At 38.1% G+C, this 27,099-nt stretch overlaps 1 protein-coding gene across 1 annotated transcript; it reads left to right on the forward strand.

Annotated features, from left to right (window-relative positions):
• The first annotated feature begins 295 nt into the window (after positions 1-295).
• LOC113051530 (myotubularin-related protein 10-like) lies at positions 296-26,537 on the forward strand. The gene is made up of 16 exons (XM_026215363.1): positions 296-796; positions 1,605-1,665; positions 10,343-10,476; positions 11,952-12,024; positions 13,837-13,979; positions 17,402-17,495; positions 17,863-18,010; positions 19,791-19,878; positions 20,164-20,252; positions 20,508-20,638; positions 20,984-21,053; positions 21,237-21,307; positions 22,188-22,360; positions 22,468-22,638; positions 23,924-24,112; positions 24,244-26,537. Exons 1-16 carry the CDS (start codon positions 737-739, stop codon positions 24,844-24,846), a joined length of 2,298 nt encoding a protein of 765 aa, XP_026071148.1. The 5' UTR covers positions 296-736; the 3' UTR covers positions 24,847-26,537.
• The last annotated feature ends 562 nt before the right edge of the window (positions 26,538-27,099 follow it).

Consider the following 27,099-nt stretch of genomic DNA (forward strand, 5'->3'; position numbering starts at 1 on the left):
ATTAGTCCGTTAAAAACACTCCAGCTAAACTATACATAATATTGAAAACGGTCTATATATTTAACATTTTAAAGAAACATTTAAATAGTGGACTTATAAAGCGTTTTCTCTGCAATCGAATATTTAAAATTCTAACAGCCAAAATTCTAACTCATATAAACAATTAAATATACGTGTTAAAACAATTAATATATTTAGGATATTATAAACAATATGAAACAAAACGCTCCAATGGTCCACAGGGCTCGCCATTGCTCACTCCTCCTCCTGTTTTTTTTTTTTTTTTGTGGTCCAGAGCTCAAGCACGCTGCACCTCCCCACTCCTCCTTTAATAAACATGGCTGAACTGAAAACGGACGGTGGATTTTAGGACTGCACCCGTCTGCTGCAGCACCAGCACAGTACTCGCACACACTCACACTGTTGATTCACACAAGAAGACTCAGCATGAGCTGAATGTTTACAGCGCGGAGCCAAAGCAGCGAAAGTTTGAGTGTGACAGCCGCTAACGAAGAGACTTGAGCGGGACGGACCAGCTCCAGCTGAGATACTACTGCATGCAAAGCGTAGACTAAATACTGCTTTTGCATTTATGGAAACTATGCGTGTCTACTGAAGAAACCCTGGATTTATTGCTCTGAAGTAGCCTAAGACAGTCTGGCTTACATTTGAAAGAGGTTTAAGCTGCTCTTATATGGATTCACAGTTCACATTTTTGTTGTATTGCCCCGTTTAAATGATGTTCTCCGGTAAACAAACGAAGCCGACTTTTAAGTCTTATCTTCCTCCACTTCAGGTGAGTGAGACACTAACATTAAACTATTCTGCACTTGTGTAAGTATGTTAAGGAAACTCTGTCACCTCATGTTTGACATCTGGACGACTTTTAAGCCTTCACTGGGTTTGATAGTGGTATCCTTCGTAACTCTCAGGTGTGTCAGGGTTTACTGGACCACAGCACTACATGAAGATGGGGCAGGATTCCCTGCTTTAAGAACAATGTGCATTTACTTTTAACTTGTAACATATTTAGATCTTAATTTAACATGTGCAGGATGATGATGATTATTCATCAGCCAGTGTGTTATTAATAAAGTAAATGAATCTGACATGTACAAATTACTCATGGAAGTTTTGGATAATGACCCCAAGAATTATAATTGTTACTTTAAAAAAGAAAAGAAAAGAAAAGAAAAAAACATTACATCACTAGAAAGACATGCTAACCCAAAGATTCTAATTTATCTTTTCATTTCAAAATAAAACAATAGTTTTTACTCCACAAATCTAAAAACATTTGTCAAATTCTTCATTAAGAAATAACAAAACAAAACAAAACGTTGATATTCAATACATAGATAACTATTTTTCAGAGAAACAAAATTAGATCAGTTAACTGTTTTGACGGGAACCTTTGTTTATATGAACAAATGCTGATATTCAGTACAAATGACAAAATGAAGAAGAGCGTAGCCACTCATTAAATGAGTTGAAGTGAGATTCTGTGCCATGTGGTCAAGAGAAACATGTAAGTGTAAAGATCTAGGTCTTGCATGCCTGCAACAGGTCAGGTGACTTTTAAGTGTTCTTAATGTTTCACACAGACTGACTTGAAGAAAAGTCCTCAACTGCCCATCAAGAAGCTAGAAGCAAAACTTCTACCAGGTAAGAGACTTTCAGAAGCATTCACTCTGGAAAGAAAGAAAGATGAATCAGTTCACATGACAAGCAACTCCTAAAGGTCTCAGGGATGGGGTGGTGTGGCTTAGTAGGTGAAGATTTGGTCTGGTAATTGAATGTTTGTAGGTTCAAACCCCCATGGCCTATTTCACAAAACTGGTTTCAGTGGCTACTCAGATAAGTTGGAGTTTAAATTGGGCAAATTCAGTTTTTTTCAGGTTCGAGAAGATCGATTGGTTTTACTTGTGCGAGTTGTCACCATAAGATCAGCTGTAAGACAAATGACAAATAACTGATGCAGTAAAAGTCACTCACTGTATTTCTTCCTCAGAATTAAAGCAGTTTACAGGTAAAGCAATTATGAAGCGCATAGCCACTCATTAAATGTTTTGAAATTAGTTAATTAATTTATTACACATAAGCAATTTTCACCACATTTTTTAAAATATAAAGACATTGCATTTACATTTATTAATTTATAATATATAAAGCTTTTGAAAGCTTTTGTGGCAGCAGCAGTATATTTTCTCCCTTATAGATCCATTTAAATTCATGATATTTTCAACGATTTCTTAATCTTCAGAAGAGAATGGAATTGCGCTGACTCTCTCAGAGGAATTGAATCAAGCTGGTGCTCTCCATGCGAACGCTTGCAGATGCCAAACTTCAAAGTTGCTCATCCGCCAAAGTTAATCATAAACTCTGGATCAAACCCTGACCTGACTGTGACATTTATAACAAGTTTTCTGAACCCGCTGAATCTGATCGAAGCCGGCTGGTATTTGTTTAGTTTCAGCAACTCTATGCTTACTTGTTCAACTAGCTAAGTGTAGCATTGCTAGACTATAATATAGTTACTAATTGCATTGTAGGATTGCTTTTGTAAATTATACATTTAATCATTTTAGATCAAAAAGCCTCTATTAAATGAAGACTAATGTAACTTTAACAATTTGGTGGTTCTTGTTTCCACCCCCCCCACCCTGCTGTTCAATCTGCCACATTTTGGGACATTATCAATCAACAGAAGGCTGCCTGTTAGTTTCCATAGCAATCAGTTGGCTTTTGCCCTTTTCTCTAATTTTACCATTGCACCACCAATCATCTTCAGCTATTGTGAGTTTTTTTTTTATTTGGCAGGAGAGAAGTGTTTGTGACAGCGAGAGAGAGAGAGAGAAACAGAAATGATGTAGCGGACATCTTGAGTAATCAGTTGAAAATGATATTCACAGAGGTCCTTCCTGTATACAGAACAGTATCTTATCCAGCCTGTTTCCTGCACTTGTGCAGCCTCTGAATTTTTAATGCGTGGCCTTGCATGAAGAGCCTGTGATCTGCCATGGTTTGTTGTGTTTGGGTTTTGATGCCAACTGAAGTGTTTACAGAAGGTCTACAATGCAGCTTCCTCTAGACGGCATTTTAATGCCACACTTCCTGATTTGTGAGATTCTTTGAAAAATCAGTGACTCTCTCTCATGTTGAATCAAACATGTATATTTGTCTGTCTTCTGTGGAACTTAAAAAAAAAAAAAAATGCACCGGTTGCTATTCTAGGGATTGGAGCTACTTCAAAAAATGATGCTAAGTCACCATAAATGTGGCATAAGAAGATGGACATTATGTCTTATTCTCTATATTCCATGTGTTCTAAATCCATACAATAGCTTTGAGTGAGAAACAGACTAGAATTTAAGTTATTACTCACTCATAATCTTTTTTTAAAATGAGAATAGCTGTGACCAGCATTATGGACCATATCACTCCATTCGTGACTGAAACATTGAGGCTACTCATACATTCATCCGGACATATTTGAGAACAGTGCTTTCATTTCAAAACATTGTTTGTCCACAGTAGCATTTTCAAGTGTTTTCCAAATTGTCCTCGTCTAATACCTCAGTTTTCACAGTCCACACTACAATGCCAAAACTGCATTTTCAACTTCATGCACGTTTCAAAACGCTTTGGGATTAATGTAGATTTAGCCTCAGACCAGTTTTGTGAATTTGATTAATTAATCCATTAAAAGATCTCACTCAAAAGAATGATTTATTTACAAAAAAAGCTATAAACACAAATCATAAACCTCTCTTATGATTCTTTTCTTGTGTTTTTACTTTTTTTGAAGCTTTCTGAATTCTTCGTAATTGCATGGAAAAGAGTGAACAGTGCATGGTGTCTTCCATGGAAGAAAGTCATGTTGGTTTTGAACAACATGAGAGTGAGTAAAAAATGAAAGATTTTCCTAATTTTGGGTTAACGATCCCTTTAAAATCAGCTCTTGTGCAGAATGCAAAAATGTGTTGCTTCTATGGCAACATTGAGAAAATGTACCTTTTCATTTACATTTAATAATTTAGCAGACGCTTACAGAAGAGGACGATGGAAGCTATTAAACCAACAAAAGCGCAACGATATGACAGTGCTGTGGCAAGTCACAGTTTGTCTAACAAATTACACATAGCAAAGTTTTTCTGATGAATAATTATTAAAGGAAAAGAATAGAATGAAAGTGTTAGTATTCATTTGCATTTACATTTTTGTAAATGGCTAAAGACTCAGGTTGTGTTCGGCACGCATTCCACCAGCTTGGTACAGTGAAGGTATAGGTCTGTGGAAGTAGTCTCTCTTTGCAGAAGGCGAGCTTCTGAAGTCTGAGTCTGAAGTAGTTGAGGTTCTGGAGAGCAGAGCTAGTGGTTGATCTGTAGGCAAACACAGACTGATAAATTGATAAAGCAACTAATTTCACTCATTTCCTCTGTTTATTTAACGCATTCAAAACTAGTTTGATGTTTGCTAAATCAAGAGGTTAGTGTCATGACACCATGTCTGTAGGAGATTTGGTTTTGTCCCATCGTGGTTTTAAAAATGTGATCTATTATTATACCTGTTCCTGTAAATGCCATTGACAAGCACTCTTGAATAGTGTACCACTACCCATCTACTTTTAATCCTAATGTCCTTGTTCTTCATGTTCTGGCAGGTAGTTTCAGTCAAATAACTGCGAGGCTTTGCCCTTTGTTCTGTCTTAACTTTCTAACTCATGCAATGGCAGATCAGATATTTTCAAGCCATTAACAGAGGTCCTAATGCAACCTGAGAGTTTCTCTGTTCCTAGAAGTGTTGGGAAGCAAATAGAAAGGCGACTTAGTGCTGTGGTGTCTGGAGAAGGAATCTGTGTTTAGGAGTTCACTCCTTATAATTAAGCCACATAACATGGTCCTTCCCTTTTCCAAAATAGATGTGCTGTGCACTTTTTAGTTCCTCATCTGAAATTAAAACAAAACCTCCCTTGTCACTGTATTTTGTGGACTGTGCTGATAGTAGGGTGTCACACGGTGTGGTGAAGTTATTGCAGAGGTTTGAATACTCTTGCTAGTGTACACCAATGTACATTAGAATATCAAAGGAAGGGTTCCCTTACAAGCTTCTTATTGCCTGGTTTAATATGGCTATTTTATTTCCAGAACCAGCACAAGTTGACTAAGCAGATGCTACCATTCAGATTCTGTAAAAATAAAAAAATAAAATGTGTGTTTAAAAGAAATTAATTACTTTTATTCAGCAAGGCAGCAAGGACATGATAAGTTGATCCAAAGTGACAGTAAAGACATTTATAATGTTACAAAAAATTGTTAAAACAAAATGCTGTAAAATGCAAAACATCATGGAAAAAAGATAATTCCACGAAAATATTAGGCCGCACAGCTGTTTTCAAAATTTATGCTTTTTTTTATGACCAAAATCAGCATATTAGAATGATTTCTGAAGTAATGACTGCTGAAAATTCAGCTTTGCATCACAGGAATAAAATACATTTTAAAATAAATTTAAATAGAGAACAGTTATTTTGGATAAAATAAAAACCTAAAAAGAAAAAATCTTACCTTCCTTGACCTTTTAAAGAGTAGTGTTACTGGTTGATCTATCTATAGGCTAACTGTGGACACAAATATAACGCTTGCGGTCAGATGAACTGGGTTGTCAGTTTGGCAGTGTGTGACAAACATCTTTAAGATTTTGAGACCACAATATCACTTTTTCAATATCAAATAAGTTTGTTTATTTTTCACTCACTCTCATTTGTTGAACTACAATAAATTGCAGATTTAAAAACATTTATACATATATAAAAATGTTAGCAATTTCTGTATCCCATTAAATGTACATGTATGAAAAATAGATATTCAGGAATATTGGATTTTTATGTTTGCAGACATGTAAAGAAAATAGATACATAGAGACATTTGTCTTTGTCATACTCTGAGGATGGTTTTAGTTGTGTCTTTGGTGACATTTTAGTAGAATGTATCCATTCAGATTGACCTCCTACTACTGCTCCATTTAAACCTCTCCAGCACTCCTTACACACATACGGAGGCCCAGTGATGCCTAGTCATCTCAACAGAACATGGCCGTTGTCTCATGAATGGTGTTCTTTTACAAACACATGCACGTCTTGCAAAATTTCCAAATCCCTGGTAGCCCTTCGACCACTCTTCAGATTTTGGTATAGACTGAGATGAATTTAGCTAGCCCAAATATGAAAGAAAATGTCTAAGTAGTCAAAAAATAAATAATTAAATTCAAAATAAAAATATCAAGGAATTAATTTTATTTCACTATTTACAGGGTATCTGCAGGATAAAAAAAAAATCAAATTAAGGCTTTTTAAGAGCCTTTTAAGAACTGCACAAATAAAATGAATATATGAGCGGGCTAGGGCAATGTCTATGATAACATTAAACAGCAAATTACATGATTTCCAGTTCAGATAAAGCTTTTCACAAAAACAAAAAACCCTATTAAATGATAAACATCACATTCCAGCATTTTAAGAAAAGGGATGAGTCAAATCAGCATATAAATTATTACATATATATTGTGTCTTCATTGTTTACATTTTTAGAAGGCACATTAGCTTCTTTCTCATTTACAACACTGCATGTTTGCTGCATAAAAATATTAGCTGATTTTCGCTGTGTTCTAAGCAAAAACAGGAGACGGGCTTATTCGAAAATGCAAACCACTGATCTGCAAATGATTTTTCTGCTAATATGTGGGGCTTTTGAAACAACAGAATAGTTGTTATAGTGGTTTCCCCAGTACCGGCTGGACACAAAGTAGCGCTGTGCTCATAAGTGCTGCTTTATCGATGGGGAGCTGCAGCCTGGAGCAATGGACAGGTGAATCGGTACAACACAAACTACCCCACACCCTGACAGACAGCTTTGCCGACCAATCATTGAGACCTTTGACCACGCCCATTGCTCCAGCCTGCAATTATCCCTACTTTGCTTTATCAGGCTTTAAAGGAAAGATGAAATGAAAATGCCATCAACACTTTTCTGAAGACAGTCGTTTCCCTTCAGATATGCATTCATATAAAACACCCGCACTGTGTTTTGACTTTAAAACATGGAGCGCACGGAGGAGTTTTCTTCCATGAAATCACAGCCTTTTGAAGTTTTATCATATTAAACTGTATTGCTATTCTTGTCTTTCCATCCCTAAATGGAAGAAATCTTGAAGTTATAATTAAGACTTTTCTTATACCAAATTTAAAGGTGCTGTATGTAAGTTTTTTACTCTACTATAGCATAAAAATACCATATGTTTGCAGATATTTAAGAAACATGCTTAGTTAATACACTTGTTTATCTGAAAAACAATGCTACAGTGTGTTATTCACCTTTAAAAATGTGCGTTCCGTGCTGGAATGTCAGTCTCTATTTTGGTTTGTGAAACCCATCCACTGCCAGTTTACCCAATTGTATTCCAGCACCCCGGGTTGCCAGCTGACGGAAAACAAAGCGTATTTAATTTCATTAATCGTCTAGTGCATTCGTTCCTGTTGGTGTTGTCAATCTGGCAACCTGAGTCTGAAGAGGAGGGGCTGGGTATAAAAAAACCCTCTCCAATATTTTGAATTTGGACTGCAATACCTAGTTCAACCGCTCGCTGTCAATCCTACATATAGCACCTTCAAGACTTTTAAGGCCTTAAATTTGAAACCACTGCATTGAAGACTTTTAAGGACCTGCAGGAACCAGATTTTGTGAGTCCGACCACGCACACATTCTCTCTCTCTCTCTCTCTCTCTCTCTCTCTCTCTCTGTCAGTCTTTCTGTTTGGCCTCTTGTTATGTTGCTCCGATCTATTTACATGTAACTTTTGCAGCACAATGCAGCGAGAGCATTCCTGTGCCAAACTCGATCCGTCCTTAAGAGCACCCTGTCCTATGACGTATTCATCATCATATTTTCTCTCTGCCTTAACTATAGACATCATTTTACTCTTTAACTCTGCTACAATTCTTGTTCAAAGAAAAAACACAAGCCAAAGTGTACTGATGAAATATACCAGCCGCAAAATCGCCCATTTTCAAACAGGATGTAAACACAGGAAGCCTGATCACATGATCATACCTAAATATTTAATGCTGTTATTTTTAGGTGCAGACTGCCTTTAAAGTCGGTCTTAGGTCATTTAATCAGGTTTGATGTCAAGTGTGTATTATTAATGGCATGGCTATGATGTGTACTCTCACGTGTTGGCATTTCTGAAATGTCAACCCATCGATATCAGGATATACTGTGTAGAAATTATATCAAGTTCAGGTTCACTATACTGTTCAATAGTTTGTTCAGATGTTTTTTTTTATGTTTTTGAAAGAGGTCTCTTATGCAGACCTAGACTGCAATTATTTCATTAAAAATACAGTACTAATAATACAAATAATAAATATTGTCCCAGTTTAAAATATCAGTTTTTTTTATCTGAATACATTTTAAAATGTAATTTATTCAGGCTTTAGTGTCACATGATCCTTCAGAAATCTTGTTAATATGCTGATTTGATGCTCAAGAAACATTTAATTGTTATCAGTGTTGACAACAGTGGTTTGAATAACAGACGTCTTTCTGTCAGTTTTGATGAATAATGCAACCTTGTTGAATAAATGTATTCATTTCTAAAAAAAAAAAAGAAAGAAAAGATTTTGATTAGTAATGTATGCGATGAAGTCACAATATAAAGTATTATGCAAATTGTGCAATGAGATGTGATACCATTCTCTTTTCTAAACTGATCTTCACTGGCTGTTTATTGATTAACCACCGAACAAGTGTTTCAATGTGACCTTGTTTGGCTGTATTCATAGTGCATCTGCATTTCCTTCTCATCTGCAGTCTGGACAGATCTTCTGCTGTGTACTGGTAGATCAGAGAGGATGAGCTGCTGGTTAATCCCTGTAGAGCGGTGGGTGATCAGACACACACTGATACTAGTCATGGCCATTTACAGGCCAGGCTGCTTGTAGAGCGGAAGAGGAAGTTGTTTGAAATATGCGAGTGGGTGTGTGAATATGTGAGAAGATGGGTAATAAAGATTGTGGGTCTTGTGCTGTCAAATATGTTCAACTGATGACAGTAGTAAATGAAAGCATTATCAGATTAACCAAAATATTTAAGAGATAAATATGCAAGTAGTTGATGATGTTCGTAAAACTCCAGAACTCTGTGGGCTCAGATTCCAAGCAGATGTAGTCATAGGTTAATTGTTTTTCTTTGAAAATCAGCTGGCTGACCTACTGTTTTAGTGGCTTGGCGTGTAGTGAAGTGTTCACCAGAAACGTGCCTGAGATGCAAATGCTCTCGCAGGGCCCAACCTCCATCTTAGCTAGCCTGCACCCTGCCCTACAGTAACCCCTGAACCAGGCCCGGCTGTGAGACAAACACTCACACACCGAGTGCTCACAGCTGGAGTTTCTTCTCACTCACTCTTCCTCTCACAACTTGATTATTCTTCTCCAATATACACAAATCTCTGTTCATTTTTGCCTATGTATGTGTCTTGATGATCTTTAGAGCTAGAGAGGAAGTGCTATGTTTAGAATGAAGCAGAATGTGGGTGTTTTTTTTCCATGTGTGTGTCTTTAGTTGCTCAGCATATCAACTAGAATGCTGGTATTAGTGAGTATTATTAATGCGAACAAAATGTCTTTGTGACTGTCCAAAAACCTGATGTTTCTGTATTCTGAAAGCCTGGGTTTCTTCCTGGTTCAACTGACTTTGATGAACTTGTGCTCTTTTCCTGTTTGTGTGACAGTTCAGGATTCTCAGCATGCGTATGCACAGTCTGTACGTGGTGAAAGTTTATGTGACTCAGCACAACAGGTCGTTTCTTTTAATAGGGCATCATTTTCTTCCAACATGAAAGGAGAGTCATAAGAGAGGGGTTTCCCTGGAAAGCCGTTCGGAAGGGGGGTCAAGTTTGTGTTACCCAAGTGGTCAGCAATCCAGATGTTGAAACTGAAATAAGAAACTGCTGCTGTATTGTGGAGGATAACAGCTTGTTTGTTTGGAAAAAAAAAAAAGTGTTTCTCTCTGTCTATTGCATGGAAAATATATCACAGTAGTGTCATTTATTTCGGTTTAGCTCTTAAACATTTGAGGGTGTTAGCAGAGAAGAATATGGACACACACTAGAGTGGAGTATAGAACAAAAAAACAAAACAATACTTGTCAACAAGTACCAACCGTTCCTTTTAATGTATGTTTTTAATATTTAAATTGAGTTCAAAATTGAGCTAATCATCCATTGCTCAGCTCATTGTGTTTTTCCTTCCTCTAAATTTCACTTCCTTATTCCCTCTTTACAGGTGAAATAATTGTGAATGAGGCTAACTTTGTAAGGAAGTGCATCGGTTCAGAAAGTCAGGATGACCTCTGGGGGAAACTTGTGTGTACTAACTTCAAAGTTTCCTTCATTTCCCATAATTCATTGCCACGAAAGGTAAGCACAGACTTATCTGAGAGTCAGTACTTTGACTTGATTTGACTGCGACAATAAGCAGTAATTATGCCATAGAATATTATTAAACACAAAACAAATTTTTTATTATGTGTTCTCACAACTTTAAAAAAAGATAAATATAAAGCGAAATGAAAGTTTAAAGAAAAACTTTAAGTTAAGTTTTTAAAAACTGTATCCGAGTCATTTGAAGAATTGCTTCTTGTCAATTCTGCGAGCAGAAAATACATGTGTGTACAATTTACATTTTTATTTAGCTTGCTCTGCTGTTTTCAATGTGCAATGGAAATAATTAACCTTCTCGCCCTAAAACATCTCCTATAGTTGTATAATGTTTATATTTAAAGTAGTTTTTATATTAGATTACTAGATTGGATATAAATGGGTCATATAAGGAGGGAAATACATTTCAGACTCATGTCAGGCAAAAGAATCCAAAGTTCTTTTCCAGAGCAGTGAAATCTGCAGCTCACAAGTTAAACATGTTAATAATCTCCCTCAGTCAACCAATGATCAGCTGATTTACAAGGAAAAGAAGGTAATTTATTACAGTCCTTAAAGGGTTAGTTCACCCAATAATCAAAATTATGTCATTAATAACTCACCCTCATGTCGTTCCAAACCCATGAGACCTCCGTTCATCTTGAGAACACAGTTTAAGATATTTTAGATTTAGTCCGAGAGCTCTCAGTCCCTCCATTGAAGCTGTGTGTACGGTATACTGTCCATGTCCAGAAAATTAAGAAAAACATCTTCAAAGTAGTCCATGTGACATCAGAGGGTCAGTTAGACTTTTTTTAAGCATCGAAAATACATTTCGGTCCAAAAATAGCAAAAACTACGACTTTATTCATCATTGTCTTCTCTTCTGGGCCTGTTGTGAGAGTTCAAAACAAAGCAGTTTGTCATATCCGGTTTGCGAACAAATCATTCGATGTAACCGAATCTTTTTGAACCAGTTCACCAAATCGAACTGAATTGTTTTAAACGGTTCTCGTCTCCAATACGCATTAATCCACAAATGACTTAAGCTGTTGACTTTTTTTAATGTGGCTTACACTCCCTCTGAGTTAAAATAAACCAATATCCCGGAGTCATTCATTTACTCAAACAGTACACTAACTGAACTGCTGTGAAGAGAGAACTGAAGATAAACACCGAGCCGAGCCAGATAATGACTTGTTCATGAGTCAAGAACCGTTTCTAAATCTAAAATATCTTAAACTGTGTTCTGAAGATGAACGGAGGTCTCATGGGTTTGGAACGACATGAGGGTGAGTTATTAATGACATAATTTTGATTATTTGGTGAACTATCCCTTTAAATACAGGTCACCCATCACACTGGTTGACAAACTGGCTAGCTGTAGCTCATGAGGTTCTCTTTACTGGATAACATCTACAAACAGACTGAAAGCAAATCAATGAATGAATCCTTGTCTGTTTCATTATTTACAGAGATTCCAGTGCACCCACCGCCTCTTGGGCGAGCATGATATCCCGCTGGCTTGCGTGGAGCAGGTAGTAACAGGTAATTCAACAGCACACTCGTAAAACATTGCAAAATCACGTTCTTTGGTGGAAGTGGAGTGGGGTGATGGATTCACGATTGGTGGGCCCTTGTTATTCTGTTCCACTATTACCCCCTGTCCGGCGCCCCTGGTTTTAATTAAAAGAGAGGATTTCATTCGTATTTTTTTTATTTGTTTTATTTCATTCAGAAATTTTCCATAGATGCCTTAGCTATATGAGATAAATGCCTGGGGCTCCACAGATCCCAATTTGAGAAACACTGCTCCATAATACTCCAGCCATGCTTTTATGCTTTTAATAGCCTAAATGAAAATGTTTTGAGCCGTCTCACTGGTCAGACCCTATTTACCCTTATATAGAATGTCTCTTTGTGTGTCTCTCTGTCCTTCTCTTGTCTGCCCTTCTCCCAGAGACATTGGTTTCCTTCTTTTCTAACTTTGTTTGTTTTCCATCTCTCTTTCTACTGTACTTCAGTGCTCAGTTTTATTCTCTCTTTCTGTGTCTGTTCCCCCCTTTTTCCTTTTCATAAGCTTCTACAGCATTTATGTTAACAAAAAGAATCATGTGTCCTAGATGACTGACTGTAACCCTGTTTTTTTGGACACGAGTGATGTGATGTGATGTGGACAAATGCGAGGCTGTAGCAGAAATGCAGAACCTGTTTGGGTGGCTGCTTTTAGCATAGCTGTAGATGAGCTCATCCAGCCAGACTGCTGCCTGAGCCTGGCCACGATTAATCTTGTTTGTGTTAGATCCTTGCACTCCCCTCATTGCTGACTTAGCCCCCCAAGTGCTGAATTGCTGTGCTAAACAGATGAAGCCTGCTTTTCTCCTTCTCTTTACTCTGTCTTTCTGTGTGGCTTTAACAAAGGACCTTTATAATAGATTCCGGCTTAGAAAAAACACACTGCATGCTCTTTGAGGCTACAGTCTGTCAGTAAGGCACACAGAATGACCCCTGGAGTCTGGGATAGTGCCCTTAGAGGCTATCTATGCTATATTAATTACAGGACTGAAAGCTCCAGCATATAAGCTCATATTTCATTCTTCAATTGGGCCTTCAGTAGTTTTGGTCATATGTTTACATCAGTTAATATGCAAATACAATGGAAAAAAAAAATTTAATTTATTGTTCTTGTGTAGTAATGTTGGTAATGTAGTAATCTGATATGTAAAAGGTGATTGTGATTTAATATATGATTTACAGTAGGCTCTTTACACTCCATGTATAAACGGCATGACTGTGAATGTGATATTGCTGTAAACTAGTTCTGCTAATGTGAAGTTGATATCTAGTGAGCATTTCCTCTCTCAGCCCATAAGTGGATGTACTTCCTTGAGTAGAGGAACTCATTCTGTGGTAAAGATAAAGTGTCATGTTCTTCAGAACTCCAAATGTAAAAAATGAAACAAGTGGTTTTAGTTAGCACTTCTGTATTCCTTGTTTATTATCTCAAAGAAAGAGAACTTACTTCAGTTTGTTATTGTATTTATTACTGTAAACATAGTCATGATTTCTTGTGCCTTCAGACTGTTTGACTGAATATTATGTAATACATATGGCTCATAATACAGATAATACAGTACTCCCTCGCTCACTAGTATGTGTAGAATCCATTAGTGACATTAGTAAACTTGGTGGTAAGCACACATTCTATGATACATAACACTGTAGTGTTCATGCAAATCCACAAATGCCCCATCCCAATCCCAATTCTCCCCATCATTACATGTACTCTTATCTACTTTCATCATCTGTAATGCGTACAAAACCCAAATAATACTTTTTTAAATGTTTTTTTTTAAATAGTGAATGATCTTAAGGGGAAGCAGAAGATTTTAGGTTCCAATCAGAAGTTGAAATTTAACCCTACTGAGCTTATCCTCTACTGCAAAGACTTCCGCATCATCAGATTCCGCTTTGATGAAGCCGGACCCGAGAGTGCCAAAAAGGTACAAAACAAGCACACACACACACAAAATAATTAACCTTGCAGCCTCTTGCCCTCAAACACACTCGCACATGTTCACACACCTCTGCGTTCCAGGTGCTGTTGGATTAGTCTGAGACAGGATTAAGGGCTAATGGGTTTGGCTGTAGCCCCCCGCTGAAATCTGGGTGTTTTTTTTTTTGCCTGAAGTAAAATTGTAAACAAGTATAAGAAATTCCTACATGTTAATGGTTCCCATCCTGGAATGAAGTGGAATTACAAGTTGTATTAATTTCGGTCTGTGGTCAGTCTTTTGGTGTAAGTGGTTTTATGCGAATTCATTTAATTTAGTTTTGACAGTAACCTACTTAAGCAAGAAAACCTTCCCTAGAACTCTAGGCATGTGGTGTTTCAGGAAGTCTCTTCTCTCATTGCTTCCTCTTTCCAACTGAGAGGTTGTAGGATGAGTGGATTATAGTTTGTCTTTTTACCTAGACAGCATTGCTTTCATCCACCTTCTCCGTCTGGTGGACACTGATCCCACTGCAGACCTGTAATGACGAGTCCGATTCATCCCTTCTTGCTATACCCCCTCATACATGAGACACAAACCAGTGACGTCTGGTAGATTCTTACTCGAAGATCCTTTAGATTCAAATGTGAAATTACACTGTAATATCCATATGGGTTAGTTGTTTACTTTGTAATTAGTCCATACAGTCTGGCAATATTCAGTCGACAGTGTAATCAGCCACAATTGAGGAACCGGTTCCTCTCACATTAAACAACGTACTAACCTCAAACTTTTTGTATATTTTGTAATATTATTGTTACTATTTTTCATTTATTTTATTATTTTCATACTGTCCCATCTGAAGTCTTTGACAGAAAAGATAATCAGATGTTCTAAAAGAAGTTCTATGTTCTAAAATTTCCCTTAATGTCTAATGTTAGTTATATATTTTTATTTTTGCTTTTCCCCAATGGTAGACTTAAAAGACCAAAAAAATGCACATCAGTGAAGCATATCGGAGTGTGGCTCTCTGCCTCATAAAATAAAGCTTGCTCTGTTGAGGAATGTCTCTCCCTCCCGTTATACATCTGCTCCATAAAGCAGATAAAAAGAGCTCTTTATACAAGCTGATCTGATCACACCATAAACTCTGAGCTCTGTGACTCACACCAGTCTACAAACCCATCCTGTTGCTTCACAACAGCTGCTGTTGCCTGGCAACGTGGAACTTTGTGTAAAATGAACATTCCACATTGTGCCCCTGTCAGAAGAGGAGAGCGGCCTCCTGTTCGTCATCCCTGCAGTATAACGAGCCCTGATTGGCCATTCCTATAGCATGACTCAGAGCTAAATGAATGCTTTCCACAGCATCTTTGGAATGATTGTTAGTCATCATTTATTAGTCACTAGAATCTCAAAGGCTGCACTTAAGAGCTGTTTATGTTTTTGGAAGCGGAAAAGGGAGTTTTCCTTTCAGTAATGGGAAAAAACTGTGAAGGAAGTCGAGCTTTTCACCTGCAGTTACCCACCAAATACAAGGCCAAAACTCCAAGGGGAGGAACTAGAGGTATAGAAGGAGTGAAGTAAATGGGGAGGAAAAAAGAAGAGGTGCCAGAGTTCACCTCTAAACTGTCTGCCAGCTCCCGAGAATGTGTGAAGGAAGGGGGAGAATGGGGCAAGAAAAGCACCACAAAAAACAAGGGAAACAAAAAGCCCTTTGAGCGCGGCTCTCACTTTCTGAGCGCTTCGCAAACACGCGCATTTACCCTGAAGTTCCGTTCCAGAGCTTCTCTGATGCTTTTGTTCCTCAGTGCCAGTGAATGCTAAACTAAGGGGCTTACGTGAAGGGCAAGTAGAGTGTATTTCCTTGACAGCCGTAGCAACACGCACTGCTTATTCATATTCGGGTGCTAGCATTATGGAGGAGCCTAAGATGCGAGCAGTCTTCTAGGCATCTCAGCTCTGATTGGATTCAAATGGAAGTAAATGTCAAATATTGTATATGGATCGTGAAGGAGAGACTCCTTCAATGTGTTTTGGATTCTAATGTGTCGTTTCCTATAGGCTAGGCTAATTACTGAGTGGAATTAATCCAGAGACATTTGGATAAAAGAAATGGAACAAATACAACAACTGGTAAATTCATAATATCCAGTTGGAAATTACAGAGCTTCTTTTCAATTCACATTCCTAATGTGTCATCAGTCTAGTCATTACTGTTAATTCCCAGCACTTCTGTCCCTAGTCCAGCTTTTTCTTCTTTAGACTTTCCTACACCAGTCTTCACAGAAACACTGCTGGCTTGTTTTTTTTACCAATAAATTCTTTGTTTGAGAAGCACTAAATTTATGGACCTTTCACTCAGAATGCGTTTTTGTGTTGAAATGTAGAGCAGTGGAATTAAAATAAATGCAGCTTTTAACTTGGGTGCCATGACGCTCTATCACACAAGATGCTGCAAAATACACAAGCGCAATGGTCAAATACTTCTAATACATCTACCACATTTTTATATAGAAAAATAAACAATTTGTACAGTGGAATACAAAAACAGGTTCAGCGTGAATGAGTTTTCTGGGTTTCAACTATTGTTTTTATACAAGGGATTGTTCATCCAAAAATGGAAATTTTGGCAAATCCATAAAACTATTGTTTCATAAAGAATAAAAAAAGACCTTTATTTGTGTTTCGATGATGAAGTCTTATGGGTTTTTGAAGAATTTAAATTTTTGGGTGAACTACACCTTTAAAATGAAATTCTATGAAAACGTATAAGGGCGAGTAATTGATGACAGAATTATAATTTTTGGGTGAACTCTCCCTTTCTATCCCAAGTGGGACATCGCTCATGCTGAGTACATTTGTTTGTTTATTTGAAGACTCATCTGTGACACATGTAATATACAGCAAGAGAAATGTTGATAGTTTCGTATAGGTGAAAATCCAGCCTAGCTTTGGCTCTGTGCACTTGAGCTCTGTGTGTTGTTGAATATTTCCATGCCTGTAACTGACAGTTGTGCCAAGAAAAGGTCTTCTGAAGGAAAAACGGAGGAACTAACGAAAAGGTGTTGTAGGAAAACAGATAACAGAGAGAAACATTTCCAAACTTCACCATGTAGTTCTGAGGGTGGAGGATGTCAACCAGTTCGGGACAAACCGCCTTAGCAGTGTTTTGTGCCTATAATTTAAATCAAGCACTTCAGGTGGTGATTTCCAGTTCCCAGTGGCAGAAATAATAGAGGTGTACATTTCTCATTTGAGGCTTAATTGGTCTGAAACAATTTGTTAGTAAATGTCAACAGTTGTATTGTGAGACGAAAGGAGGAGGAATTTGTTGTAATGAAATTTCATTCCTTTTTCTGAGGAAATTACAGTGAAACAGTGAAGGTCATTTTGTGTTAGTCATGTGAATATATGTTTTGCTTTTACAGGTTTGCCTGGCCATCGCTCATTATTCCCACCCTGCTGACCCACAGCTACTCTTTGGCTTTGAATATGTCGGAAAGCGATACCATGGATCAACAGGTAAGAAAACACATGTGCGGCCGTGACTGCAATTGATTAGCACTGTTTCCAAAAGAGCTGCCAAACTGCGCTGAGCTGTCCATACATTCAGTTTCCCTGCAAGTAAGGACATGAGAAAACTTGCCACAGAATGCAAAGTGCTCATGTTATGAATATGAATATTAAGATTTATATAGCTGCTATTATTGGGCTGTATTGTAATGTAGTTTTAGAGGTGACAGAATGGCAGAATGTAACGTGATCTTGATTAGAGGAGCTTGTAATGCAAACCTAATATATCCTCCCTTTCATATATATATATATATATATATATATATATAGCATCCCTGCACTGCTGCTTGAACATGTACACTTGTGGTTTGTTCAGGTGACCGGGTAAATGGTGTTGACCGTGGCGGGGGGATGCAGACCCCCCTGTTTGACTGCTCCTCTGACTGGGACAGAGAGATCAAGCGTACTGGCGCCTCTGAATGGAGAGTGTGTACCATAAATCAAGGCTATTTCATCTCGCCCAGGTAAGTCTATAAATGTGAATTTACATGTAAATTGTGGTCTATTTAGCAAACAGCTTGTATTATAAGCACCTTAAAGGGTTAGTTCACCCAAAAATGAAAATTAGGCTGCATTTTCATTAGGCTGCATCACCCCCAAGGCATCCTAGGTGTATATGATGTTGTACTTTCAGACGAATCCAGTCAGAGTTATATTAAAAATTGTCTCTGTCATTGCACTCAGCAGGGGGTTGCATGCATCAATCCAAAAGACGTGAAATGAAAAGCAACTTTCAAAAGACGTGAAACAAGAAAAGTGACTCAACGGCACCAGGGGGTCAACAAAGGCCTCCTGTAGCGAATTGATGCGTTTTCAGGGGCGGGACTTGGGTGCTAAACCTGCTGATTGGTTGAGTTCACGCAACATTGTGATTTTAACCACCATTTATTCTGGTCATTTTCAAAATAGCAGCCTCACCTCGGCTAGACCTCTGGCTGTGATGTCTCTTTAGTGGTTAACGTTTCATTGTAATGGCTGTATATATAGCCTAGATTTCCCTGAACTAAGTACATTTCTGCTGTTATTATTATTTTTAAATGAAAATGAAAGGAGGCAGTGGTATTTGATATCCTATTTCATTTTATTGTAAATACACAATGAGGAAAATTGCAGTAGCCAAGGCGAGCTGACTGAAGTTATCAAGTACGCTGCTGTTTGCAGAATTACCGGATTTGCGTCATCGCAGACATCACACTCCCGAGACGAATACGTGAAGTCCGAACTACCGAGGATGCACGTCCAAAATCAGCGTACTTTTTTATTGAGAAACGCCGCGCAGACCTACGTCAACAGATTATTTACCTAATCTTCCCGGTACTTTAGACCAAGGTGGAAACACAGAAAGCAACAGGTCTGGGGGGAAAATAGTTCCTGGGGAAAAAAGTTCCTGGTACAATTGTTCTTGTTAATCTTGGTGGAAACGTGGCATTTGCTTTTTTTGATCCTGTAAACAAACATTGGATTTCACTGGCGCATGCGCAATGCTGACCTCATGTGTCATGCTCCCGGAACGGCTTCTGTGTTGGCGCAAACTAGATTCAAGTGATTATTAGGTTTTGAATATGGATATTTTTATTAAACCCATCGAGTTGCTACAGGAGGCCTTTGTTCACCCCCGGAGCCATGTGAGACTTGCCAGGGAATGCAAAATGGTCCCCCCCTCCTTTTTTCATCCTTTGTTCGTGAAAGGGTGGTTTTTATTTCACTTGCTTTGGACTGAAGCAATGCAACACCCACGGAATGCATTGATAGAGCTTGAAAGATCAAAGACAATTTTTTATATAACTCCGATTCAACTGAAAGAAGAAAGTCATATTCACCTAGGATGCCTCGGGGGTGAGTAAAACACAGCCTAACTTTCATTTTTGGGTGAACTAACCCTTGAAGCTGAAGATCATTGCTGCCTGACTCATATCCTTGATGTAACTCACATTTCACTGCTGGTTATATATGCTCTATATAACTGTGTATGTGACGAATAAAAATCGTGAATCTTGTAACAAGTGAATGTGACAGAAACACAGGTATGAGTATGTACATGTGACTTGAATGTTGGATCGTATGTTGTCCCTTCTGCAGTAATTGTCTGGAATGAAAACACTGATCTCACTGATCCACACACAGTTCAGTATCGGGTCATTGTGTTTATTATACTGACATAAAGAAGCATCACATATTTGACTGGGCTTCACAGGGTCAAGAGCCATTTATGTGAAACTTAACTACTTTTTCTGTTGTTTGCAGTCTCCCAGAATTCTTTGTGGTTCCGGTATCTCTAGCAGATCAGGATCTGAAGCAATACGCCTGCTTCTTTTACTCCCAGCGCATCCCGGTGAGTGTCATTTACCTGGCTTGATAATTGGTTTTGGAGTGAGAGAGAAGGAAATCTACAAATCACTTTGACTACACCAATCTGTTTTGCTCTTACTCCGAGAGAAGGTCACCAGTTAGTGTCTTTGTTAAAAACTTAGCAGAATGACAAACCATGTCTTATTTAAACTCTAAAAGTCTTACTTGGTAGATTTATTTGCACTTAGTAGTTGTGAGTCAACCATGTGTAGGCTCATAATAAACATTTGAAGAGTATTTCTATGTGTGTGTGTGCTTTGGTTTGTAGTTATGGTGCTGGAATCACCCCAGTGGAAGCGCTCTGGTCCGCATGTCTAACATCAGTGACCCACAGCAGCAGAGGAAGGTGGAGCAGCGGTAAGAAAGAGAGAATTAAAGGCTGATTAAGAAATTGGTTTGACCACCATTTTAAGCAGAAATTAAGCAATAGTCGTACTGTTGTGAGAAAGTAGATCTCTTTTGGCTGATAATATACACTGAACAGCATGTTTTTTTATATATCCTCTCATGATTTGGGAAAAGTTATCAGAAGTTGTTATTGTGCCTGTTTGATCATCTCAGATCTTTTGGACAATACGGACAGAAAACAATGAATCCTCTGTGTTTCTGCAGGATTTCCAGTGCTATCACTAAGAGCCACCCCCTCCGCAGTGATGTCTTCAAGTCCGATTTGGACAAAAACCTCCCAAACATCCAGGACATTCAGGCTGCTTTGCTTAAACTGAGGCAGATTTGTGTTATAGGTAATCAATACCCTGTTGGAGAAAGGGATGATTGCGGTACACAAATAAGACTTTAACTGTAGGAAATCCTTACCAGGCCCCACAGATTACGATCCAAATTACCGGCATTACCATGTTTATTATTTCCATTTGATTCCCTTCCCACTTACTAAGCAGAGTAATGGCTTCATTTATTTAGTCATATTTGTGTGCTGCACTTGGCGCTCCTGTAGAATCTACAGTGTGACAAAATAAGAGGTGGTCTCGATGGTCACACAGGAGACCCATTTAAACAAATACCAGGTGGAAACGGCATTGGCTCTAATGTGTCTTTCTGCTTGCTTCTGTATTTATATGCTTATGCAGATCCCTTCGAGGAGTCTGAAGAGAAGTGGCTGTCATCCTTAGAGAGCTCAAGATGGATGGAGTATGTCAGGTATGATTGAGAATTGTCATCATACTTGATCTCTCAGTTTGTGCCAGGAGGTCTTTTGTGCCAGAAATGTTGGCAACAGGCATAGATTTCTGTTTTTCCATTCTCAGCTGTTTATTTAGGTCTCAACAGTTCTGTTTGTAGATGTTGATGCTGTGCGGTATACATTTTTTTTTTTTTTTACAGAACATTTCTACGGCATGCAGTTGAGGTAGTCTATATGCTGGAGAGCAGAAATGTGCCTGTCATACTTCTAGGTAAAATAAAAAGCCCTTCTACAGTTCTGATACAGATTTTTATATTTTATAATAGATATTCGATATTATATTATACTATATTATATTTATTATACACGTGCAAACCCAAGAAACTAATTATCTGTGGGCATCAGCATGCCACAAATGCAGTTATTAATAACCAGGTATATTATATATACCCCATACCCCCCACCCCCTTAACCTGTTAAATGTCACCCCGTCCCGTATACGGGACGCCTACATTGACTATACTATATTACAATCAAATCTAATCTAATCGTGACAAACTATATATTGTTGGAAAGGTCTAAGACTCCCAAATATATATTTTACCAATATTTTTTGTTAAAAATTATGTATGAAAAGTAATAGATAAATTTATGACAAGAGTGCACCCTCAGAAATCTACATTACAAAAGGAGCTTTTACCTTTGTTTAAAAAAAAGACTTCCTCGTTGCCTTTTTCCCTATCACTTTTTAGAAATCATCAGAAGTTATATATCACTTGAAAACATAAAATCTCAAAATTCATCCTTCAAAACCCATTTTAAAATCAGACATTGCATTACCATGTAAATGGTACATCAACATCATGTTACAAAATGTTTTCAGTCATGAATTATAAAAATTTAGGTTTGTATCATGCACATTCATGTCTATCTTCAAAAACGTGAGTGACAGTTAACAGGTTAAGAAATGCTGGAAATTATTAAAATGCCTGAAGGAAGAGTACATTTTCAGCATATTTAAATTTTTGGGTAAAGAATTCCTTTAATTGTTCTGTTGTGTCTTATAGAGAAATCTAACCTCAAATGTAATCTCTTGTAAATCTTGTGTGAAGTGATAAATGATCCTCTTTATTCCGTATGTGTGTGCACAGAGAACGAGGATCGGGACCTGAGTTGTGTGATTTCCTGTCTGGTGCAGCTGATGTGCGATCCTCACTGCAGGAGTCTGCATGGCTTCCAGGGACTGATCCAGAAGGAATGGGTAATGGCTGGGCATCGGTTCCTGGACCGCTGCAACCATCTGAAGAAGAATGACAAAGAGGAGGTAGGACATCATATGTCCGTTGGATTCCAGGATCTTATTTGTGCAGTGGCTGTATGAGGCATACATGTGGCCCACTTCTTTCATATATCTATTGTTTCTCTCTGCAGTCTCCTTTGTTCCTGCTGTTCCTGGACTGTGTGTGGCAGCTGTGGAATCAGTACCCAGCAGCCTTTGAGTTCACGGAGGTGTACCTGACAGTGCTGGGGGACAGTATGTGGGTTCCCATCTTCAGCACCTTCCTCTTCAACTGCCCCCGACAGAGAGCAGAGAACAGCAGGGTTAGCAGCTTTAATTGAGTTAAACTAGTTCAATTAAATATATAGAATTATTAATATATATGTTTTGTATATACCATGTTATACTCTAGTGGTCAAAAGTTCGATCAATAGAATTTTTGAATGTTTTTGAAAAGGCTGCATTTATTTGATCAAAATACAGTAAAAACTGTAATATTGTGAAATTTTATAGGAATTTACATAAGTAAATTACATTTACTCAAATGTAATTTATTCATGTGATAGCAAAGCTGGATTTTTCAGCAGTCATTACTCCATTGGTCAGTATGACAAGGAGACAACAGAATTTGTTTATCTTAAATGATTTATATGCTTTCATATATTCCTAATGGTTTATTATTAACAATAAACACAGTGAGCAATTCCTTCTTAAATAGTGTAAATGTAGGCTGTTTATTGCCAGTGTAGTTATATACACAATTGCTCATATAAATACAAGTTTCTATAAAAGTTTTGTTCAGCAGTCTTGAACACTAGCAGCCTGTGATAGGAGTGACTTGTTAGACTTCCAAAAATAAATAATAGTAAATCATGGAAGCCTGTTTAGCAGGAGGTTCTGTAGCCTGGAGTGTCTATAACAACATTATGATTGGGCACACTAAAGTAAGATTTCAGTGAAAAGAACATTGGAAGAATATTGGGCAAGAACTTGATGTCAGTTGGGGAATAATTCTAGAACACCAAGCAGGACTGTACCCAAACAACACAGAACTACTGCAGCAAAGTGACAACAAACCTCAGCATTTACCTTGAAGATCACATTTCCACCAGAGAACATCACAAAACCAACATCCAAGAGCCACAGCTGCTAAAACTTTAATCCCAGACACCAGTGCTAAACTGCACAAAAGATGGTGTCATGATCACAAAACCTGAACAGTTGAAGCACCAAGATGGATTTCAACATCTGCTCTGGTCAGCTCAATCACATGATTGGAATATTATCAAACCGCCGCGGGCAGTTTTAGGGAGATGAGTGAGAAGCAGATTCTCTCATCTAACATCTCTGAAGCAACTGGCAAATATTTTGCTAGACGACATTCGGCTGGAGACTAATTAATAATTAATCTATTTTCAGAAGGTTGGAAGTCGTCTTTGAGGCATATAGTGCTAAAACACCCTAATAAAGAGATATTTTAAGAACTTATGTTTAAGTGTAAGACATGTCTGTTTTCTAATAGGTTAGTGTAATATCATATCAAATCACTCTTTAAATTGACGTCTCCCTTTCTTTGTCTGTCTGCTTCTTTCCCGCTCCTCTCTTCAGGATTTTGCGAGCAGTAAGAGTATTCACCTGGGGCAGGACCAGGCTCTGCGCTTTCCTCCAGTGTGGGACTGGTCTCAACAGTTCAGTCTTAAAGACCAGACTCTTTTTAATAACCCCCTGTATGTGGGCAAGATCGCCACCTGTGTGCAGAACGGCACAGTGAAGACATTCACACACAGACGCAGCAAGGTGAGCTCTCCATCTCTGCTCGTCTGTGTGCTGTTGACTTTGTTAACTCTAAAGTAATTTCAGTCAACAGCAAACGATTTTAGTTTTTAAAAGATTGAGGAATAGAATATATTCTTTTGCTACTCCCTCAGAAAAACTACAGTTCCACGCTGCGGGGTCTGCCCTCGGCTTTGCGAAACGGATCGCTTGGGCCGAACGACACGCTGGCGCGCCGGAACTCCCTCGTGCTGCGTCTGCGTTCGGATTTGTCTCAGGTGCGGGAGCAGCAGGAGACCCCATCGGAGCGCTTCATCCGGGACTACTTCTCTCATCCTGTCGACCTACAGGGCCTGCTGCTCCCCCAGCTCCTCCCATCCCACCTCTCTGTCTGGAAGCTCTACTTCCTGCGCTGGGTTCCCGAGGCTCAGATTCCTCAGGGCGGCCCCATCACCGCCTTCCACAAGCTCTCAGTGCTCACAGATGAGATTGAAATGCTCCAGAGCCAGTTGAGGCAGTACAAAGGAGCAGGCAGTACCCCTAACAACCTGCACGCGGAGCACAGCAAAATGTACTTTAAGGTGACTTCGACCCCTCACCAGACCCCTTCTCCTCCAGAGTACCTCAGCTCCTCGTTCCCTTTCTCTCCTGTTGGTAACCTGTGTCGCCCCGGCATCCTGGGGACTCCTCTTAGCAAGTTCCTCAACGGAGCCAAGATCTGGCTCTCTACAGAGACACTGGCTAATGAGACGTTTTGAGGGCAGACTGCTGGGACAGGACTGTGAGGTCAGACAAACAGGAAGATCTTCTCATTTTGAATGTGCAGGCTTGAGGGACTGAAAGTTACCTGGACATTTTTACAGTCTGTTGAGAGTTGTCAGTCAGTGAATTTTTTTTTTTTTTGCACAAGATTAAATATTAAGCTCCAATCGCACATCATTCTGACTTAGGATTGTTTGGATCTGTCGTACACTGCCTCTCCTGTGTTAAAATACTTTGGGGGATTTCTCCGTTTGAGGCTTGAGGCATTAGTTGGAAAGGAAGTAGAACTGGTAATACTTCATATTAAGCTTCAGTTTGTTATCATTAGTTAATACATTAGGTATCTTGAACTAACAATAAACAGTTGTTTACCACTTAAAGGTATGAATACACATACTACTGTTTGAGGTTTGGGGTCAGTTATTGGATCAAAAAATATTAGAATACGGCTAACTTTTGAAAAATCATTGTCATTACCCCAGTCTTCAGTTTCACATGATCCTTCAGAAATCATCCTGATATGCTCATTTGATTCTCAAAAAGCATTTCTTATTATCATTGTTTATTCATAATACCTTTACTAATATTAATTTATACAAATGAGTACAGTATATGTAGAATTAACATTAAGCAAGTTTAATAAATGCCGGTTATTGAAACCTAATGCATTAATTGATGTGACAGATTGATCATTAATATATAGTGTTTTTGTAGAACAATAAATTAAATATATGGTATAAAATGTGCATATGTTTTAGCTTTTAATCCTGAAATACGTAGTTGGAGATTTCTTGAAACCTTCTGGTAAGGTCTAACTTTAGTTAGCTAGCTGCATTAAAATCAATAACCAAAATTGTGAAACTTGATATAGGAATTGACAGGGTTTATTGGTGTAAACCTGTATAGCAGGCAATAAGTGTGCACAGATGGGTGTCTGTCGGGCTGGCTGGATTCTGGTCTTTCTAAAGCACAGCTTGGCTGTCTGAAGGTGACTGACCGCGGCTCAGGCCAGTCAGCCGGTTGATTTGGCTTGCAGTGCGGTCAGTGTCTCAAACAGCATCTGACTGTCAGAAAAGACATTTCCAATTTGTTGTTAATGCACCTGTGAACTTTAGAGTTATTTTACTAGTGTGACTGTAACCTTGGTCTTGGTTTGATGTGTAGTCTTTTTAATTATAGATTTTTATTATGGTTGGGGACTGTATTTTATTTTATATTTTCGAATTTATATTCCTTAACTACTTGTTCCTAGAACTGGTACTTATCCTTTTCCCCTGAATACCCTTTAACAGGATGTTTACCAGTTTACCAGTCGTGCTGCAATGAGTATGAAAACTGTGTTTGTTCTAATGGCGTGGTTTGATTTGTCAAACAGCACTGATATTTATTCAGTTATTCAAGAAACCTAAACAGGGATATTGTACAGATCCTCTGTGCTTTGTTGTGGGCCCTCTTTGCAGTGTACCTGTTCCTTTCTCTGGTTATTAAAGAGCTACAAAAAGCATCACAGGAGTTTCCCTCTGATGTGTGAATGGAAGTACGCTGACTAGTTCCAAAGCTTTGTGTGGCAGTTGTTTAGATATCCGTGGTTGCTCAGTTGTGCCTGTGTAGTGGATCAATGACAGTTCTTAGTCTTAGTTTTTGTTTGTGAGCTCAGGGGAGCCTTGTGAGGCAATATGCAAAATTTGGCTCTTTGAGATTTTCATGCAAATAAAAAGAATTGCCAACTTTGAATGGAGACCTGCCTTTTTTGTTCCTTGCAAAATTAAATATGATTTTCAATTTTTTTTTTTGTTTAGAAACCAGTAAAAGCATTTTCGGTTTACTGGACATTCTCAGAACACAAGTTGAGGTGAAACTAGCTGTAACTGAACCAAGTGAACACTGAACTCAATAGTAATGCCCTCTTCTGACCACTTAATGATATAACTAACTGTATTTACATTTTTTTTTTATTTATTTAACAGACACTATTAGTAAATAACAAATGGCAATTAATAAAATTAGCTTTTTTTCCCCTTTTTTTTTGGACGATGCGTTTATTGAAAGTTACAGTGGTCCAAAAAGTATTTAAAATACAATATTTAAAATTTAGAAAATGCTTTATAATATGTAAATATTACATACCGCAATATCAAAAAGAGTAGCATTTATTTTAAATAAGTATAGCACAAGCACATTTCCTCAAATTAAGTGAATTATGTGAAGATTATATTGTTCAAAAACAATGTTTTGGACACTTTCTGGTT

The sequence above is a fragment of the Carassius auratus genome, chromosome 32 (genome assembly GCF_003368295.1).
Source record: "Carassius auratus strain Wakin chromosome 32, ASM336829v1, whole genome shotgun sequence".
Classification (NCBI taxonomy): domain Eukaryota; kingdom Metazoa; phylum Chordata; class Actinopteri; order Cypriniformes; family Cyprinidae; genus Carassius; species Carassius auratus.